General features: G+C 41.7%; 1 protein-coding gene across 1 annotated transcript in view; it reads left to right on the forward strand.

Moving 5' to 3' along the window:
* The window catches only part of LOC124595397 (H(+)/Cl(-) exchange transporter 7), a 186,752-nt gene that overhangs the window by 22,465 nt on the left and 143,721 nt on the right, over positions 1-20,566 (forward strand). The window contains exons 2-3 of the mRNA XM_047134124.1: positions 1,888-2,016; positions 12,009-12,207. Coding sequence (XP_046990080.1) covers positions 1,888-2,016; positions 12,009-12,207 — 328 coding nt within the window. The remainder of the gene's footprint in view (positions 1-1,887; positions 2,017-12,008; positions 12,208-20,566) is intronic.

The raw sequence follows: 20,566 nt of genomic DNA on the forward strand, positions 1-20,566 counted from the left end.
GCGTAAATGGCTGCGAAAGCATACTTTACCTTTTAGCAACAAATAATCCTGGACAAATAGTGAGTGTTGTGACGAATACAGGGATCAGCGACCACAAGACAGTTGCTGCTAGGTTGAATACTGTAACACCTACAACCATAAAAAAGAAACACGAAGTATATCTAATTAAAAAAGCTGATAAAAATGCTGGTAATGCCCTTTTAAGAGACAGTCTTCACTCCTTCCGATCTGATCATGTAAGTGTAGAAAAGTTGTGGAATGTTTTCAAAGAGATAGTATCGACAGCAATTGAGAGATATATACCACATAAATTAATAAGTGATGGTACTGATCCCCCATGGTACACAAAATGGGTCAGATAGTTGTTGCAGAAGCAAAGAAAAAAGCATGCCAAATTTAAAAGAACACAAAATCTCCAAGATTGGCAAAGTTTTACAGAAGTTTGAAATATAGTGGTGCTTCAATGCAAAATGATTTTAATAATTCCCACAGCGAAATTCTGTCTCGAAATCTGGCAGAAAACCCAAAGAGATTCTGGTCATACATAAAGCACACCAGTGGCAAGACGCAATCAATACCTTCACTGTGCGATAACAACGGTGAAGTCACTGATGACAGTGCCACTAAAGCAGAGTTATTAAACAGGGTTTTCTCAAACTCCTTCACCAAAGAAGATGAAGTAAATATTCCTGAATTCCAATCAAGAACAGCTGCCAAGATGAGAAACATAGAAGTAGATATCCTCGGTGTAACAAAGCAGCTTAAATCACTTAATAAAGGCAAGGCCTCTGGTCCAGATTGTTTACCAGTCAGGTTCCTCTCAGTCTGGTGATAAAATAGCTCCATATTTAGCAATTATATACAACCACTCGCTCACAGAAAGATCCGTACCTAAAGACTGGATATACAGGTGCCATGTTGTGCATGCAGTCCACTACAGCTACAGCAAGTGTGTACATTTCTCTAGCCACATGGTGCACTAAAAATTTGGCAGTTTTCAGTACTTAAAACTTGCAGTGTGCCTTTACAGCTAAAATTTTGACGCTGTTTCTTTGTGTGTATTCTTCCTACATAAAAAACCTCAGGGCAGGTTTTGACGTATCAGATTGGGTAGTTCCCTTGTTAGATCTGTAATTGGGTGTCTTGGAGACAAATCTATTACTTGCACTTCCAGTAACTATGGCAGATTTATCAGAGACCCTTCTAGGAGCTTAAATCAGTGGCATCATCCTTGGTTTTGTATTCAGAGTGCTAGTTATTCAACAATCACAGTGTGTAATTCTTTGAAACATTTCTTTACTGTGAGCAATACATATTATAATTATTATTGTTATTATTATTTATTATTATTATTTATTATTATTATTATTTTCATAGCTATTTCCTTCCTTTAACTTTAGTGTATGTGTAGCTCATTGGGAGTTGCGTTTGTGTGTTTGAAGTATGTTGGAACCTAGTCCACAATAGAATATTGAAGATAATAATTTTTATATCAGAAGAAGTTACATTTTAGAATGATTAAAAGAGTAATAACAACCACATGTTACAAGAATAAAATTTGTAACTTATTATTTTTTGAGAAAAAGATCAGCTGTCATTTAGAGATTATTTTTGCACCATGTACTTGCCATAAGAAACACTAACACTAAAACTGCATAGAGAGCTGTAATGTGCGTCCTGATAAATGTATTAAAATTTAAGAGGTACGAGACTTGAAGAGACTTAATATTGTCAGTATAAAAATTTATATCTTGGCAGATGACATGTAGTGTTTGTACAGAAACTTAAATGACAGTTTTAATTTGTATGCATATTGTGTGATGAGCTGCATTAAATTTGCAGTCTATACACAGGACAAGTGTGTAAAATAATTTTTTTTTTTTAAAGGAGCCTCTATCGATTAATGCTGATATTTCTGAATCACGTGAAACTGAAGGGCGGACATGTTGGAGGAAATGTCGTCCAACTGGGGGGCTGGAGATTGGAACATTGAAAGTGCTGTCAGCGAAATTTGAGGTGAGATACCTGATTGGTAATGCTTATTAATTTAGCAAATTGAATGTATCCTCATTAAATCAAAAATATTTGTTTTACTTTCTACTATTTCAGTGCTGTAAATTTGTAAACTTTCATGGTCAGTAGGATATTAGTGTCGGGGGGGGGGGGGGGGGGGGGGGGGCAGCAAAATGTCTGAGGAACACAGACTGCTGAGGAGCAGAGATTAGATTAGATTCAGTTTTTGTTCCATAGACCCAAAAAATGAGAGGATTTTCGTAGGTGTGGAACAATGAATAAAGTGTGCAATCCTGTGATAGTGCCGATGCTACATTACTTTCGTTGCATAATGGATAATACAGTGCTACACCCAGCAGTGTTAGGTTACTAAGGTTCCCATTAGTGGCTCAGTCTTCTGACTGATTGCACTTCAGAGCTATGGACTTCAGTGATAAAAAAACAAGTTTTGCATCTTCATAGATAAAATTTTCCATTATTGTGCATCACATTGTGCATAAGTTTGTGATATTCTCTACACAGTGACTGGAACCAGCACATTGTTGAAAGTATTTTACCACCTACTGTCTTAAAAGTTTAAACATCTTCTTCATATTTCTGTTCATCAGGCAACACAGAACACCCTGATAAACACGAAAAGTGTTATTTGTAATACAAACTCTTTGATGCACAAAGTAAGTGCTGTTATATGGGAACTGGTACCAGGTAAAAGGCTCCAATTGCTACCGGTACATATGTTGTGGTCTATTCATCTGAGAGTGGCTGACAGTGTATTAATTTTAGCATAACTCACACTGTTCAAAGACTTACAATGTACCAGTTGTGTATCAACTGACAAAACCCAATGTGAAAGAAAGCCTCATATTGCTGTTGTAGATGTGCTGGAGCTGGTGCTCTTGATGTTATACCGCATAAAATAATTGTAGGTACTTTAGTTGTTATTTCTCTGAGAAAAGGTTGCAGTGTATTGTTTTCATATGTCAGATCTCAGATTGGTTGAGAAAGTTGGCCCAGTAATTCATGTTGCACTAATTGCGCATCACACACCTGTTTCCATGCCGTGCATAGGCACTCATGACACTTCCCATAACTCCAGTGTTGACTGTTCTGCGAGTTCATAAATGCAGTTGTGCGTGATCGAGAAGAGCATTTCAGATCAAACTCTACATCTTGCACAGACTACAGAGCTGGGAAATTACTGATGTTGAGCAACAGCATCTGAATTAGATGATACACTAATGTTACTTTAAAGGTTTCAGTTGGAGTTTGTGTATAGCTCTGTCAACAAGTGTGACTGACACAATAGTTGCTAAATTTAGCAAGCGCAAGCATTTTCCTGCAGGGAAACTGTTATAAATTAAAGTAAGAGAGCCACCACAAGTCCCATGTAACTTTCTCTTTATTTTACAGGTTTCATTTGACCAACACAAACATCTTCAGAAATTTCATACAGCTGAGGGCCACATGTTACAAATTTCAGGCTGTGAGTAGCGTCACAGCCATAAATGTATGATGGCGATGCTATATACAGCCCCATATTTGTAATGTGTGGCCTCAGCTATGTAATATCTGAATGTACTCGCATTGGTCAAGTGAAACATGTGAAATAAAGAAAAAGTTACATGCAACTTGTGGCAGCTCTAGAATTTAAATTTAAAATTCTTTTATTTCCCTCTGATGACAAAACTGTTAGGTCCCTAGTCTACCAGTTTTGGTCAGCGAAGGCCTTCTTCAGATGACAGTAAAACATGATAGAAACCAAATACAACTAGTGGACCTCTAAATCTTAAAACAATAAAATAGGGCATAGTGAAAAATCTTACTGACATGCATGTGGAAAACAACTGCTTAGAGACATACCTCTTTTAAAACATGTCATAATATAATGAAGCCATAGTGGTATCATCAAAAGGTATACACAAATCGGCATAGCATTGTCACACACTTAAAATATTGTGTATACTAGGCCACAGTGCTGGCGGAGTCATCTTGTCAACAGTGCTATTGTTCATAACAAAATGCTCTACAATAACCACTATATGTTTGTGCCATAGGGTCACTAGATGTCGCTATTATAAGCCTACAAATACTCCTCAGTTATATAATTGGGCAAATGTATAAGGGCATTCAAATGAAACCTGGTCACTAGTGTAAAGTAATGGTGACGATTTTATTAACTGAAAAATGTAGTTATACACAATTAACATACTCGAAAATAGTTGTCAAAACTGTTGGCACATTTACCCCATTGCGACACTAGCTGGTAGATTCCATCCTTGAAGAAGCTAGTAGGTTGCTGCCAGATCCAGACCTGAACCCAGTCACAGACTTCGTCGTCCATTGTGAATTGATGTCTGTTAATAGCTTCTTTTAGAGGTACAAACACGTGAAAGTCACATGGTGAAAGGTCGGGACTGTATGGTGGATGTTCCAGCATTTCCCATCGAAACTGCTGCTATGTCGTGTTCACTGCATTGGCTGTGTGTGGGTGGGCATTATCATGCAGGAGGATACTGCCATTGGGCAACATGCCCCAGCGTGATGGCTCGTCTAAGGTTCTGTAAAGCAGCTTGATAACGCTGGGGGTTGATGGTGGTTCCCCATTCCAGGAACTCAACAAGCAGAGGGCCCTTGTGATCAAAAAAGGACATCATGACCTTACCAGAACTGGTGTGCATGGCCTTTGATTTCTTTAGAGGTGGTGAAGTTGCATGTTTCCAGTGATTGTTCTGATGCTTGCTTTCCGGTTCAAAATGGTGGCACTGTTTTGTCACCTCTGACAATATGCAACAAAAAGTCATATTCCTCCTCATGATAACACTTCAGATGACTAAAAGACAGTGCCGTTTAAGTATTGTGTTGTTCGGCGGTCAGTTGGTGGGGAACCCACTGCGCACAGATTTTTTGAAAGTTAAAGTGTTGTTGATGCATTATGGTGTGGGTGGTGCCCTCGCTAATACCCAGTAACCGACGGATCTCGTCTATGATGATTCTGCGGTTGTCCAAGACTAAAACATTCACTTCTGCAAACCATTTCCGGTGTGAAGACATGTTGAGCATGTCCAGGACGAGCATCATATTCCAGTGACTCACACCCCTCAAGGAATAATTTGTGCCATTACACAACACTTGATCGACTCGGACTGTATCCCCTTCAACTCCCTCCACTGTCAAAAATAGAATCACTTCTTGTTATTCCTGCTTACTTGTCTGCATGTTTGGTAGTGGCAATAACTTGTGAGACCACGTTCTCTTTGGCATGAAACCGCACTGGAGCTGCGCAACATCAAACTGTGTGCACGTGTCAGTCTCTCTGCCAATAGCTGTCGCCACCATACCCGCAGTTATGTGGTGCCACCTTATGTGTAAGGCAAAGCTACACACACTGACCAGGTTTTAATTGAATGAACCTCATAATAAAAGAAGAATACAGTAGTTGTAGTGTGTGTTGGTCTTACCAAGTGTTTGTCATTACAGTGATAAAATGCAATAAATAAATGACTCAAGATATGAATTTAGATTGTTAAAAGGCAATAGTGATATGACAGATACATAATTCTGAGCTTCTCTTGAGGAGATTTAGATAAAAATATGACAACAAACATAAGGACAAATTTGCAGAACTAACAGAACAATATAAAAATGGAAAAAAATAAGTAGAGGAAGAAGCCAAATGAATGAAATGACTCTGTAGCAAGCAGTCACTGCCCTTTGTTGGAGTTACTGCCAGAATACCGCATAGGCAAGAAATTGTCAGAGGTACTTAACGGTAGAGGTTTCTTAGTATCGTGATCAGCTACCCAAGCCATCTTCTCTATTGTTTTAACATCTGCTACCACTTTTTTTCCTTTTGGTTAATGTTTTCACTTTTGGCTTGGTACTTTCGTTTTGCACTTGTTTCGTTCCACATACAGTTTTATGCATTGTGTTCTTTCTCTGGATTTCGGGCGATAAGATTCTTTTGGTGTATGGTTTTAATCGGAGAGCTGCGAGACTAAGGGCAAAGGGACTGATAACCTTGCAATTTAGTCCTTTCAGTCTCCAAACCAACCAACTGCTACAGGACGTCTCATACCTTGCGACGTGCTGTTGCAGGAAAAGAATGATAAAACACTGTACCAGTCAATTAATAAGAATACCTAGTTAATGAAATGTGTTATAAAACTGAGAGGGGCCAGTCAACACGAGAGTAATATGCCTAACGTACATTAGGAGATGTTTTAAAACTGGTACATCTTGTCATGTTTCAAGCATGTTTTCCGCATGTATGTCAGTAGTAATTTTTATTGAGGCCTATTTTATTGTTTTAAGGAGGAGACAGTCCACCAGTTGCATTTAGTATCTTCTCGTATTTTACTGGAGATCTGAAGATGATCATTGCTGAGCGAAACTGGTGTCTAAGGGCCTAACAATCTAGTGACAATAGACGAAAATTAAGAGAAATTTATTCTACACTCTCTGGCTCACTAGTCTATTCATGACAATGTTGCTTTGTGTAAATATTAATTTAATTCAGCTAAATGCTGCAAGGATGATCAGTTGTAGCTTTCCAAGGCTACTTCTAATCCATTTGGTTAATTCTGAGACCAATATACCACCTGCCAGTGTCTAGGGAATGGATTGGGGTGTATGTGATGATTAGAGCTTGCCATCCTACTATTGATTCCTACAAAAGTCTGGACCAATGTTTGTGTCATGTGTGAAAGGCCTTGTATTTCCAACACAATTCGTCTTGCATAGCCACTAGTGATGCTTACTACTTTCTATTGGTGCCTCATATTGGCCAAGTAATGTGGCGGTTGCTGCACATAGCAGACATCTCTGCTATCATTACTAAGTGGTGTTTTCAGATACAAAGACGCACCACGTCATTTGCAGCAAATGATGAAAGCTATTCTATTTCCTTTCCAGACAGTTTTTGACTGTCGTTTGTTGGTGAATAGAGGTGCTTGCGTATAGCTAATTCATCATGAGGAACATATTGATACTTTGGACAATGATTGATAACTGTTTTGCAGCGATAATATGTGTAGATTTCTTAGAAGTTTCAGGAAGAAACTACAAAACAAATCTCTTTGGATGTCAATAAACTATTGGCATCTGGAAGAATCTGCAGTATCTGTCACTATTAAAGACAATGATGGAAAGTGTAATGGATTTTCTTGGATTATTAGTAGGGAATGAAACTGGAAAACAGTTTCTGAAAATTACACTGAAAATATCAAGCAGTTTCAGTTGTGTTATATCTGTTATTGGAAACAAAATGTGTAACTAATATTGATTAAAATCACTACACTTTAACTGGTGACTGTACGTGTACGGCACACACATTGCACAGAATTTCTCCCTCTGTCCTCCTCCTCCTCCTCCTCCTCCTACCTCTTCCTCCTCCCCCTCCTCCTACCTCTTCCTCCTCCCCCTCTCTCTCTTCTTTTTCCTCCTCTTCTTCCGCTTCCTCCTCAAGCCTCTTCAGCTTCCTCCTCCTCCTCCGGCCTGTCTTCTTCATCGTCGTCGTCGTCCTCCTCCTCCTCCTCCTCCTCCTCCTCCTCCTCCTCCTCCTGTGCCCCGTCGTCGTCCTCCCCCTCTTCCTTCTGCCCCCCCCTCCTTCTCTCTCTCTCTCTCTCTCTCTCTCTCTCTCTCTCTCTCTCTCTCTCTCTCTCTCTCTCTCTCTCCCCCCCCCCCCCCCCATCCCATCCCTCTCCCTTCCTCGCCCCCTCCCTCTCCCCTCCTGAATTGAAGCATTTGAGGTGTGAGTGGTTCTGAGTGTTGATGTGCTTCTGACTATTTTGGATGTGGGAACTGCCCTGTACCAGAGGGTGAGAGCAAGGGATTGCTGGGGGTATATGTTTCTGGAAAAGGACAGGATATCTGAGGTGGTTATGAGAGAGCAAAACCTGGGAGAAATTGTTGGTGTAGGCATCTAGAGATTCGGTGATTAAACAAATAAACTTACCTCGAATGTTCAGGCTGTAAATGGAGGAGTGTTTTATGTGGGAGTGGAGACAGCCATCTGGTGTGGAGGTTTTATCTATCATTTGGTTTTATGTGGACTAAATTTTGAATGTGAGCATCAATGATTTGGATGTCCGTATCAAGGAAGGTGTCTTCAGATTTGGAAAAGGACCAGGTCTTCTAGAATGTGGAAGAGGGTTTAGTTATTTTAAGTAGGGGACAATTTCTTTTTCATTATAAATCTCAACCATGAAAAGTCATTAGTAAATCTGTACCAGTGCAGGGAGCCAGGTTGTGCATTGATGAATGCCTCTTCCATGTGACTGGTGAAAAGGTTAGCTTAGGTTGGGGCCATCTTGGTTTCCAAATCAGTCCCCTGATTTTTTGGAGGTCTGGTGTTCAAAAATAAACAGCTCTGCCTCTATTATGGAACAGAAGCCAATGTTTTAGAGCTTCCATGAGACAATATTGTGCGTGATGGAGGTAGTTCTCTGTTAAATACTTTGTGTTATTTAAAATGAGGTTGATGTTTATATTGATATGTCCAATAACTATCTCAACACTCATTTTTGGAACAATACCGATCAGTATAACACAACAGTACACAACACAGCGATAGCACAGCTCAATGACAGTGCAAATAGTATCTGTACAGTTGACATAGAACATCTCCAGACCACTAGGGCATGTCGTCTCCTGACTGCTGCCACGTGCTACCAATCAGAACTAGACAGTCAACATGCCAAGTTATAATTCTCACTTAGTAACATGTTTGTGAAAACTGAAAAATGAGTGCAGCTAAACACAGGAAAACATACTGGTTCCATGGTGAGTGGGAAGAACAGTTTTGTGTTTAATGCTTAAAGATAGGTGTATATTTTTGATGTGTAATGGTACTTTAGCCATATCTGAAAAGGGAAATATTGAATACCGTTTTAGAACAGTTACGAAGACTTTGAATTGGAAGAAACTGTAGTCTTTCATCAAACGTAGCATCGTTTCGTGTACCAGAAATACTGATGACGTGCAAAACCATTTGATGATAGCACTGTTATAGAGGAGTGCTTTCTGGCAGCTAGTGAGTCCTTATTTTCCATGTTTAGAAACAAGTCTGAGATAATACAGCCCTTAGAGACATGCCTCTGTCAAGACCTACAATAACAAGGAAATTGGAATTAATGGCAGAACATATAAAAGGTCAACTGGTAATAGACTTGCAGTTCTACTTATGGTTCTCATTGCAGTTAGATGAGTCAGTAGATGTAGCTGATTCACCTCAAGTTATGATTTTTGAGAGATTGATATTTTCTGATTTCATTGTAAAAGATGACTTACTTAGAATTTTGACCTTAAAAGACACTAGATGAGGAGAAGATTTTTACAATGAATTTGAATCCCCCATTTCTGAATATGATTTGCCAATTCAGGAGCTTGTGTCTATTACTACTGATGGAGCACATTGCATGGTAGGTGAACACAAAGGGTTTATTATCTTGTGTGCGAGTGACAAATCTCTTTCCGCCTTCCTTTAAGTATCATTTTATTTATCATGAACAAATGCTTTGTGGCTGTATTTTCAAAATGACCCATGTTAAGAGTATTGTCACAAAAATGTGAATTCAGTTTGCTCACAGTCACAACAGAGAATAAAGTGTAGAGTGCTATTAGAATAATTGGATAGCCAATATGGATACTTGCTGTTCCACACCAAAGTTCAATGGCTCAGTAGGGGATGGTTATAAAAAGATTTAGGAAACTTCTGCAAGTGATAAAATTTTTTGTGTCAAAATGGAGGAAGATCACTCACAACTGTATGATTTGAGCTAGTTTTTGGATTTGGCATTTGTAATTGATGTGACAGTTAACTACATGAGTTGAACAAAAAAGTTGAAGGAAAAAATCAAACTGTCATAAGTCTTAAATCTTCTGTTAAGTGTTAATCAAAAAACTTGATCTTTGAATACCACAATAACAGAAATCCAACATGAAACACTTTCCTCAAATACAGTCAGAACTGTCAGATCAGCAAACATCATTGGATCAAGAAGCTGCAAGGAAGTATATGACCAACCTGACAGCACTGAAGACAATGTTTGAAAACCAGTTTTCAGATTTCAGTTCAGTGGAACCTGTTGTAGCTTTCGTAGCTCAGCCTTTCCATAAATTGAATGTGGAAGGTATTTAAAGTAAAATGAGTACTGTTTTCTCTTGTAGTGAGGCTGAACTTGAAATAATTAATGTCAAAATGACATTTCAATAAGTCAGAAAACAATGAAGACAACTTTTGGAAATCAGTGTGTGTAAAAATTTACTCTAAAATTGTAAAAGTGTCATCATATGTTTTATCATCTGTGGATCACCTTATCTATTTTGAGACAGTGATTTTGATGGTGAAATCTAAGTGTAGAAATAGTTACGTGATCCTCGTCTTTGTCTTTGTATGGTTGGCTCTGACAAACTATTCACTAGATTATAAAAGCTTGTCAAATATATGCAAAGCCATGTAGCTCACTAAACTTTTTTTAGTGTTTATGGTACTGTATATTTTAATTTTTTTCATGTTTGTAATATCCTAAAAATTGAATAGTAAGCCTACAAGTCTTATGGAGAGAAAATTACATTTTATGTATTCTGTGTAATAAAAAAGATTAATTTTGGCTACAGTGTTGTTTTGTGATTAAAATTTTATGAATTTTTAAGTCTGTAGATCTGTAAATTGAATAAACTGCATATAATTGATCTCAAGCCTAAAAAGATTGAGCATCCCTGAATTGGGTTGTGGGGGGTTTTCTGCAGACCAGTCTGAATAGGATTGGGTCATTAAAGTAGTTTTGTGTGTTGATGTATAAAAGAACTGACGAAGTCCCTCTGCCACGTACCCTCTGTGGTAAAGCGCAACAGTAATAGAACATTTGTCCACAGAGAGGTTCATGATTGAGCAGCCTACCTTCAGGTCACAGGTAGATAGCGACTTAGTTTGAGTAAGGTTTGGAGTTTTGGTAGTGCTTCCAAGGGAGATTTGGTAAGGGTGCCATAAGTGAGGAATTCCTAATGGGCCTATTGTGTCCAGTCTTGGGGAAAGATAGAGGTTGAGATTTGTGTTAGAACAGTTCTAGGCTGGGTGTGATGCTTGCTCTGTTGGTTGTGATTTTCAGATGGGCAGCTAAATTGTATTTCGAATTTAGGTTACAGGTGAGTGAAAGATTTTTTATTATGGCATTGTGATTGAATTTGGATATAGGGACTGAAGGCTACGTCTTTTGAAGGAATGGCGGTCTCCGGATCAGTGAGGGAAGTGGATGAGAGATTTAGGACAGGATGGAGACTGGGATTGTGAGTTGCTGGAGTCTGATAGTGTCTACTGTTTGGTTTGAATAGGAAATATGCTGGAAGTGGGAAACAAAGTGTGAAAAACAGGTTCGTAGAGGTGGGTTTCTGGTTGTGTGACAGGATGTGAAGGACATCAGGTTTGAGGTCTTTAACCAGCAAGATGGATAATTTGCCCAGTTGGTGTGAAGTGTTTTGTTCAGTTTAATGTCTGGCAAGCAGAGAAAGGTGGTGGAGAGTGGGAGGGACTGTTGGGGAAGGGGGGGGGGGAAGGGGGGGGGGAGGAGGAGGAGGAGGAGGAGGAGGAGGAGGAGGAGTCAGTAGGTGTATGGGATAGGAATGCGATGCTGTTAACGTTTTATCAGGACTTTTCATTATTGAAGTTTGATCAGTGTATGTTCAACAATTAATTTGAAAATTAAATGACAGTTGGTTGATTTTTATGAATACGTTTCATAAGACATATTTGGTTTCACAATTAGATATAAAATCTGTGTGCACCATAATGTTTAAAACAGTTATTTCTCAGTCCTAGTAGCCATAAATGGCATTGTAAGATGCTCACTAGATCTTGTCTTGATATTTCATTTATCATATGATTAAAGAGATTCTAACATCCACAAATAATCCTAAATATTTTGACCTTCTGTCTGTCTGTGTGTAAACAATCCCTGATGTTTGTGTTCTAGTTACTTATGTTATTCATTTATTTTTAGAGTCTTGACTATGATATCTGTGAAAACTATCTGCTTCTTGATGAAGAAAGAAGAAAAGGATATAAGTTTGTTGTGAAAAAAAATGTGGCTAGATGGATAATATTCTTTCTAATTGGCATACTTACAGCTTTTATTGGTTGTTCAGTTGATGTTGCAGTTGAAGAACTTTCAGACATAAAATACAGCTACATGAAGTCCTGTATCCTTTTCTGATGCTAATTATATTCATTTGGAAAACTATTAAACTTTTGAGTAGGAATGTATTAATAAACTGTGCTTTCCCTGTTGTTGGTGCACATGGTTTTGGATAAAACTGTTGGAGTTCATTGATTTATGAACAAATCTGATATGGGATAACTAATAAAATGATAAATCATTTTATTGCTTTAGATGGATCTTAGTTCATCACTAATATAGAAAACTGTTATGAGTAAAGTTAAACTGGAAGTAATTTTTCGTCATGCTGGTAGAGTTGTTAGCTCTGCTTTTTAAATTTCCACACAAATAATGGGAGGAGGGGGGGGGGGGGGGGATGGTAGAGGAGATCATTCACATACTCTCACTGTTATGATCTTGAGAGCTGCAGTGTACTGTGGTTCTCTCTCTTTTATTGAACATCAAAGTAACATTAGTAGGAGCCTAATATAGTATTGCTATCTTGTGTAGTTCTGATAGTTCCCTGCTTCGGTTACTGTTGCTGTTTAGACAAAATAAGAATATAAAGGATGCTAATTGAGGAAGAACAGAATGATAAGCTAATGTATGTTAAGTTCAGGAGGATGATGGAGAGCGAACACAAATTAACCGGTAAAACACTTGAGTAGTTTTTGGAAAGCAACATACCATAAAGAGAGCCATAGCCACGCAGTGATCTTCCCTTTGCCCTTCTCAGTGGGAATACATCATGTTTGCTGATTATGTATCAGCCATAAGTGGTTGAATCATGGTCACATCCTCAGGCAAGAGATTGCACTCCATTGTCTAGTTACACTCCTCTATTGGTGGCCCATGTCCTGGTAGTCCCAATTTCACTGCTTGGCAGCAAACACTGAAGCTTGGCAACCCTTTCTACACTGTTACGCTGCAGAGTCCAAGTGGTAAATATGGTCTTAAGTTTTATTAGAGAGAGTGGTCTGTAGACAGTACTTTTAAACTTGTTACCATAGTCCTACCTCCTTTTTCCATATTCTGTGACATGCACCTTCAGCCAATATGTGTGCCGCACGTGACAAAAAACATAAAATCGGCAGGCCATTCTTTTTCTTTCCCTCTCTGGAAATGTTCAGGCTTTGATTATTAAAGGAAGAAAAAAGGATGATGGCCTCAATGGTTAGTCCCTTTCCCCACTCCAAAAATTCATCCATTTTTGCATTTAGCCATACCTTCAATACAGTATGAATTAGCAGAAGTTAGGTGGGGGTAGGTGGTCATAGGTGGTTACACTGGACAGAGATTACAACAAGAACTGTAGTTGATGTACAAACCTTGAGATTTGGAAATTTCATAGAGTTTGACTTTGGTTTAAATTTAAAAAATTATGTCAGGTTCCTAAGACTCATATTTGTTGAAAAATTATGCTGGTTGGAACACTGGAGGAATCTGATGTGTCTCTCAAAGCACTCAGTATTTTGAAAGTATAAGCCACCAAGCATGTGGAGAAGACAGTATGTCTGCTCCAATTTTATGGAGCATTTTTTCAACTGTAGCTTGCTTGTTAAATAGTGTGTGTCTGCTCGACCTCCATACTTACAGATTCTCGATGTGATTCACCATTAGAGAATCAGGCTGGGCAGTGGAGCCTTTAGGATCAGTCCATTCACAGAATCTGTGCTAAAGCTCGGGAACCGCTACTCTGTCAGATGGCAAATCCTCATGGTGTGGCAAGCATAAAAGACTTTACAGTTCCGCAGTTACTTGTACACCATACTACTGCTCACTCACCTATGGAACAAATCTCTAATTACTAATTGAGAACAACGAGGCCCATTGTGATTTGTGTAAAGGGCTGTCTTTTAGAAACTGGTGTTGAAAATGTGGTGCTGGCCTTTAAAATGCATCACCATGAAGATGACAGTCAAATTGGCAAGAAATTTACTGCATGTTTGGATAGGCAGATTATCAGGATTTCAGTGCAACCATGTAAGTTAGGTAGGAAAGTTGGTTGTTTTTGAGAAGCTCATGTTAGATCTCGTGTAAGAAGGAGAAACATAAAAATGTTTCAGAACTATATTGCTGTAGGATTGTGACATCTTGAGAATGTTGTTTGACACTCAGTGATATTACTGCTTGGTATATTAAAAATCGTGTGTCTGTTATGTGAATATGGAATCAATGGGTTCAGGAGGGCCATACTCAGCATCATCTAGTATCTCGAAGACCCCATGCACCTAGCGCCCAGAGTGACAGACATATTGTGCACTCGGCTGAGCAGGAGTATACGGCCATGGCATATGCTTTGCTCGAATCACAAACTGGGCCTGTTTGGAGCAAGACAGACATCCACACGGACGGTGGTGAAGTCTGGAGTATTGTGGACTGTAAGCACAGCCACCATTTCACAGCTTCCCTTCAGACAACAGTAGTGTTAGGGGTGTAAACAGTGGCATACCCATAAACAACAACAACAACAACAACAACAAAACTGGTCACAGCAATGGCACCATGTAGTCTTTTTAGAGGTGAGTTCAGATTCTGCGACCGAGCGAGGTGGCGCAGTGGTTAGCACACTGGACTCGCATTCGGGAGGACGACGGCTCAATCCCGTCTCCGGCCATCCTGATTTAGGTTTTCCGTGATTTCCCTAAATCGTTTCAGGCAAATGCCGGGATGGTTCCTTTGAGAGGGCACGGCCGCTTTCCTTCCCCATCCTTCCCTCACCCGAGCTTGCGCTCCGTCTCTAATGACCACGTTGTCGACGGGACGTTAAACACTAATCTCCTCCTCCTCCTCAGATTCTGCGTACAGCATCATGATGGATGAATCAGTGTATAGAGGTTCTGAGGAGAACCTACATGTCAAGGTTACAGTTTATTGCTGTACATTGTACACCCAGGTACCTTTGAGGTATTTTTGGTATTTGTGTTTCGGGCACATGTCTCCCTGTTGTACAATGTCCTGTGAATGTGGATGCCCAGTCCATGAGGTGAACCTCTGTGTTCTGCAGCCCGTGTACATTAATCACCACCACCATCACTCCCCACACTTGCCGGATTGCCCAGTTTATACGAAGGAAAAGAACACAAAGGAGTATAAGTCCCTTGATCATTTATCCTACATCGAGGCCTGTCAGAAATGACTGTCTTCACCCTGTGTCTATGATGTTTGACTTTGTCTCTATTATGTCCTTCCTCTCCTCCTTCCCTACAGTCCCACATCTTCTCCTCTGTGTGCCGCTCCCCCTACCTGGTCAGGAAGTGTCCTCCTCCTAAGCATTTGTCAATGATGGAACCCTCCTCCCACAGTCTGTGCCCCCCCCCCCCCCCCCAAAGTCACCAGCTTTCTCTGTTCCAGATCTTGCTGAAGCCTGCTCTCTCTCTCTCTCTCTCTCTCTCTCTCTCTCTCTCTCTCTCTCTCTCTCTCTCTCTCTCTCTCTCCCTCCCCATCTCTCTCTCCCCCTCCCCCCCACCCCCTTCCACACATAACCTGATTTTGACCTCTCATTTTTGGGTGATGCTCTGACCTTGGCGATTGATAGTGACCTGCCGGCAGGACTGACTTTGGCCCATTCGCCTTCCATTTCGATCCCCATTCCGTGCTTATGCAATAGAATTGTAACAGATACTACCATTCTACCAGTACCTTCTGGAGTAGCAGTCTTTTGTTTCTGCAGCTTGTATCATTCTACAGGGATCTCGTTTTACTGATGCTCTCTCACTGACCCTTTGTGGGTTTAGAGCTTTCTGTCAGAACCTAGGGCTCCTGGTGGCATTTGCATGTTTGTCCATACAGATGTTGTTAGTGCATGGATCCCCCTTTTGTAACATGTTGAAGTGGTTGCTGTCAGAGTCCACTTGGACTCTGCAATCATGGTTTGCAATCTGTCTCCCTCCTGAGAAGCCACCTAAGCCCACTGCACCGACTGCCTTCTTTCAGGAACTCGCCGCTCCCTCCCTTCCTCCTCTTGCAGATTTTAATGCCCTTCACCCTATGTGGGTTGTATGCCATTAATCTTTCACTCACTTGCCCTCCCCTTCTCCATTCATTACACTGGTCACTGCATGATGAACTCTGCAATAGGGACCACTTCCCATCGTTTCTCTCATTCCCTACCCATCTCCCGATAGCCAAGTCGCCCCACTAGGCTTCCCATTGTGCCGATTGGCCCCTATATACCACTCAGTTCATGTTCACACCTTCTTTGTCAGGTTGTATTGAACTCATTTGTGATGGGTGCAATAAGATTGTTCATGCTGCTGGCATTGCTGTCTGCCACTCAGTTGGCCCCTTTCGCCCCCTCCCAGTTTCGTGGTAGTGCATGGAAATTGCCATCACCATCTGTGATGGCTGTCGAGCCTTGCAATGCCTTTAGTCTTACCTGTCCTTGGCTGGTCATATTACCTTTAACAGAGCAATGCTTTGTCTCCTCACTAAGTTTTTCTGTCCCCTTGTCATGGGCGTGAGCCATGCTGCATGCCCTCTGAGGTTGCCAGTGTCTGTCCTCCATCCTGGGCCCCCAGGTTGGCCTTTGTGCAGATCAATTGGTTCTCACAGAACACTTTGCAACCCATTTTGTGATGACATCTGTATCATCCTCTTTACTGGCCAGCTTCCTCCTCTGGAAACAGTGGGCTAAAGCTTCCATTTATGTTTTTACACTTGTTATGTGGAATCCTACAATAAACTTTCTACCGAATGTGAACTACCTCTGACCCTACCCTCTTCTCATAGTTCAACCCATGGCCCTGATCATATTCATAATCAGTTGCTTCAACGTCACAATCCTCCATGACAACAGTACCTCCTCTGGGTGTTTAACTATGGCTCCTAGGTGTTTTTCCCTCTCAATGGAGAGTAAATATTGTGGTACCTGTCCGTAAGCCCGGTTAAAGTCTGTTGTCCCTTGATAATTATCGACCAGTTAGTCTGTTCAATGTGCCCTGCAAGTTATTTGAAGGGTTGGTGGCTTCAGGGCTCTTGTTCGGTCCTCAAATTACCGGACCTGTTGTCCTGCCAGTGTGGCTTTCCTGAAGGATGGTCTCTGATTGATCATCTGCTTCAGGTGGAAATCACTGTTCAGCAGGTCTTTATTTAGTGCAATCATCTCGTTGCAGCTTTCTTCGAGCTTTGTACAGCCGAAGACAGAGCTTAATGCCATCACGTCTTCCTTACACTCCACAAGTGACGTGTTTGGGGCTACCTCCCAATTTTCATTCCCCAGTTCCTGTATCCATGGTCATTACAAGTTCAGACTGGGACCATTGTGAGCTCTCCACAGACCAGGAGAATGGCATTCCACAGGGTTTCATATTAAGTGTCCTTTCGTTTTCCTCATCTCTATTGGTCACCCCGGCTCTGTATGTGGGTGATATGTGTCTAGGCTAGTCCCCACTTCGTGGCCTCTGCAGAGCAACAGCTCCAGGGTGCCATCCAGCTTGCTTCTGCATGGATTCGATCACACGGTTTTCAGTTCTCTCTTAAATTGCAGGTGGTGCATGTGTCGCTGCAGTATGGTTCATCCTGACCTGGAGCTCTATCTCTATGCCCAACACCTGACCATGGCCCCCCCAGTCTCATTTCTTGGGTCTCCTTTTTGACAACAAGCTTACTTGATTGCCCCATATCTGCTTTATGAAGAATGGCTGTTTGCATAAACTCTGTCCTTTACTTCCTTGACCACACCTCTTGGGACGCAGATCGTTCAACTCTTCTCTGCCTAGCCCTAGGACTGGACCACATCCCCAACCAAATGACCAAGCACCTACCGGTGGATTGTCAGTCCTATCCTTGCCATCTTTAACTGCATTTGGAGTGAGGGTGAGTTCCCATGGTAATGGTGATAAAGCATCATTGTCCCAGTACTGAAACCAGGTAAGCACTCTCTAGAGGTGGACAATTATCACTCAGTAAGTCACACCATTTTTCTCTGTTAACCCTAGGACACCTAAGGGGGGGGGGGGGGGGGGGAGGTTCGTTGAACCCACAATTTTCTTATGTCCCCTGATTTTGCCCAAGTAACTTTCAAACTACATATTCCTTTTGAGTTGTTATTTGTAGGCTATTTTATGAAATGTTAGTGTCAATATATTTTATAGAAAATTCCTGCTTTGAAAGAAAAAATAAATAAACTTATTATGGGTCCAACACCCCCCCCCCCCCCTCCCCTTAGGCTTCCAAGCTATACAAAATTTCCCTTGGTAGGATTTCGTATTTCTCATCTCTACAACAATGCAAGATTGTTTCTTGTTGGTTGGTACTCTTGATATTCACAACAACCAGTTTACTTTTGCAAGGAAGCTACCGTCCTTCGCCAGCTCCACATTGGTCATACCTGGCTGACTCATGGTCATCTGCTCTGTCACAAGGACTCACCCCATTGTCATTGGTAGATCACTTTTGTTGCATCCTCTGCCCAGATTGGACTGTAGCTGTCTGAGCTTGGTGGTCCAGCCCAGTCGTCACCCTATCTGTGCTTTTACTCTTCTTATTTTCTCTTGCATTATTTGTTAGTCTTCTTTATCTTCTCTCTCTCTGTGTGCTTCTCATGCCCAGTCTGTGTTGCTAGTCTACCCTATGCAATTTCTGAGTGGAATACCTCTGGTAAGCGGTGGGGTTAGGAGTGTATGTCCCCTCACTGCACCCTGCTTTCAGTGGCTCCCTCTTGCTTCCTAGATTGGGCACCTTGCCTGACTTTCATCCTCTGTCTCTTTTTCTTCTTTTTGTCCTGTATCTCAGCTTTGTTGACCTTTGATATAGACCTTGGGGTTTTCTTCTCCTGGTTTTCGTGTGGCAGACTATCTATATTATACAGTCATATAGACATGCCTGTCTGAGAAAAAAGGGACTGGTGATGTAGTAGTTAGGTCCCTTTAACCATCCAACCACCCATCCGTCTATTCCCCAAACCCCTTCCTCGGTTCTCTGTGACCCCTCCAGGTGTGGATTTGTGTCTGTTTCAAATTCCTTTTGCTGAGTCATCAGCTGACTCTTCAAAGGTGGGGTGTACAATGAATTTTGTGCAATTAAGGGGACTCTCAGCACATGGCATTCTTCCTTCCACCTCTACCAGTGGGAAACTGCCATCCTCTGCCGTCTTTGTATCAGCCATACCAGATTGGCCCATGGCTTTTTACTACAGAATGAGCTGCCCCCCACCCGCCTATGTAATTGCGAGGCCCCCACTCACAATGATCCATATTTTGTTGGACTGCCATTAAAACTAAATATGTGCTCTCACTCTCCTTGTCACTCTTCTTCTTCACGAAAGTGGTTTGTTCTCCCAGATTTAGGGGTTTTGGAGGCTTTCAGCCTTGCCTCCATGCTGGCCAGGTCCCCCCCGCCCCCCCCCCCCTTCCTCTCTACATTTTGTCCTTTTTTGTGACATTTTATTTCCTCTTTCCTTGTGCCTTCTTCCTCCAGTGTTGTCCCTGTTGTGCCTGAGTAAGGTACAGTGTGGGCACTGGGATGGGTCGGGAACAGTGCTGGTGCCTTGTCAGCGTATGCTCTGAGAACCCCCCCCCACCTCCCACCCTTACTCTCATCTCTCCCCCACCCTTCGTCGTCGCATTGCAGTCCCACTCATTCTTCATCTGTTGTGTGAGGACATCTTCCTAGGTGCGATTTCCACCATGCACTATGCAGTGCCGCTTTCTGCACCGATGATGACTGTGTGGTGGGGCCGTCATGTACCCAGTTGGTTGTAGGCCCCTGACAACACTGGGATTGCTCTGCTGATGCCTGCGACGTTGACGCCCCACATATGCCAAGGAGTAGATGCCCATCTCCCTGGGGCATCGGGACTCCCGGCAATGGCCATCCTGCCAGGTGGCCCTTGCTGAGGCTGGGTGGCGCCTGTGGGGAGTGCCCCTAGTCGGAGTGGGTGGTACCAGGGCGGATGACATGCCTTGAAGCATAGTACGTCATCTCTTGCTGGTGGTCTGTCCCCAGCACTCTAAGTGGGCAAAGTCTAACTTCAATGCTAAGAAATGACCCCAAATCATTCCCCTCCCTGGCCACACCATGGGAGGAATGCCAGGCTAAGGATGACAGTGAAGCTTATTCGCCCCGGTACCTTGTTTGTACGAGAGTTGATGGGGAATCTTTCATGTCCATGAAGTCTCAGTTTTTTGTGGAGCATGTGGAGGACAAGTTTGGGGAGGTGAAAGACTTTTCCAAAATGCGCTCTGGGTCAGTCTTGATAAAAACAGCATCCTCCGCCCAGTGATGGGCATTACTCACTTGTGACAAGTTGGGGGATGTTTGTTATCATCACGCCCCATAAGAGCTTAAATATGGTACAGGGTGTCATATTCCACAGGGACCTTCTTTTGCAGTCTGATGACGAGCTGCACGCCAGTTTAGAGTGATGAGGAGTTTATTTCGTCCGGCATGTCCATCACAGT

This window comes from Schistocerca americana, chromosome 2 (assembly GCF_021461395.2).
Source record: "Schistocerca americana isolate TAMUIC-IGC-003095 chromosome 2, iqSchAmer2.1, whole genome shotgun sequence".
NCBI lineage: Eukaryota > Metazoa > Arthropoda > Insecta > Orthoptera > Acrididae > Schistocerca > Schistocerca americana.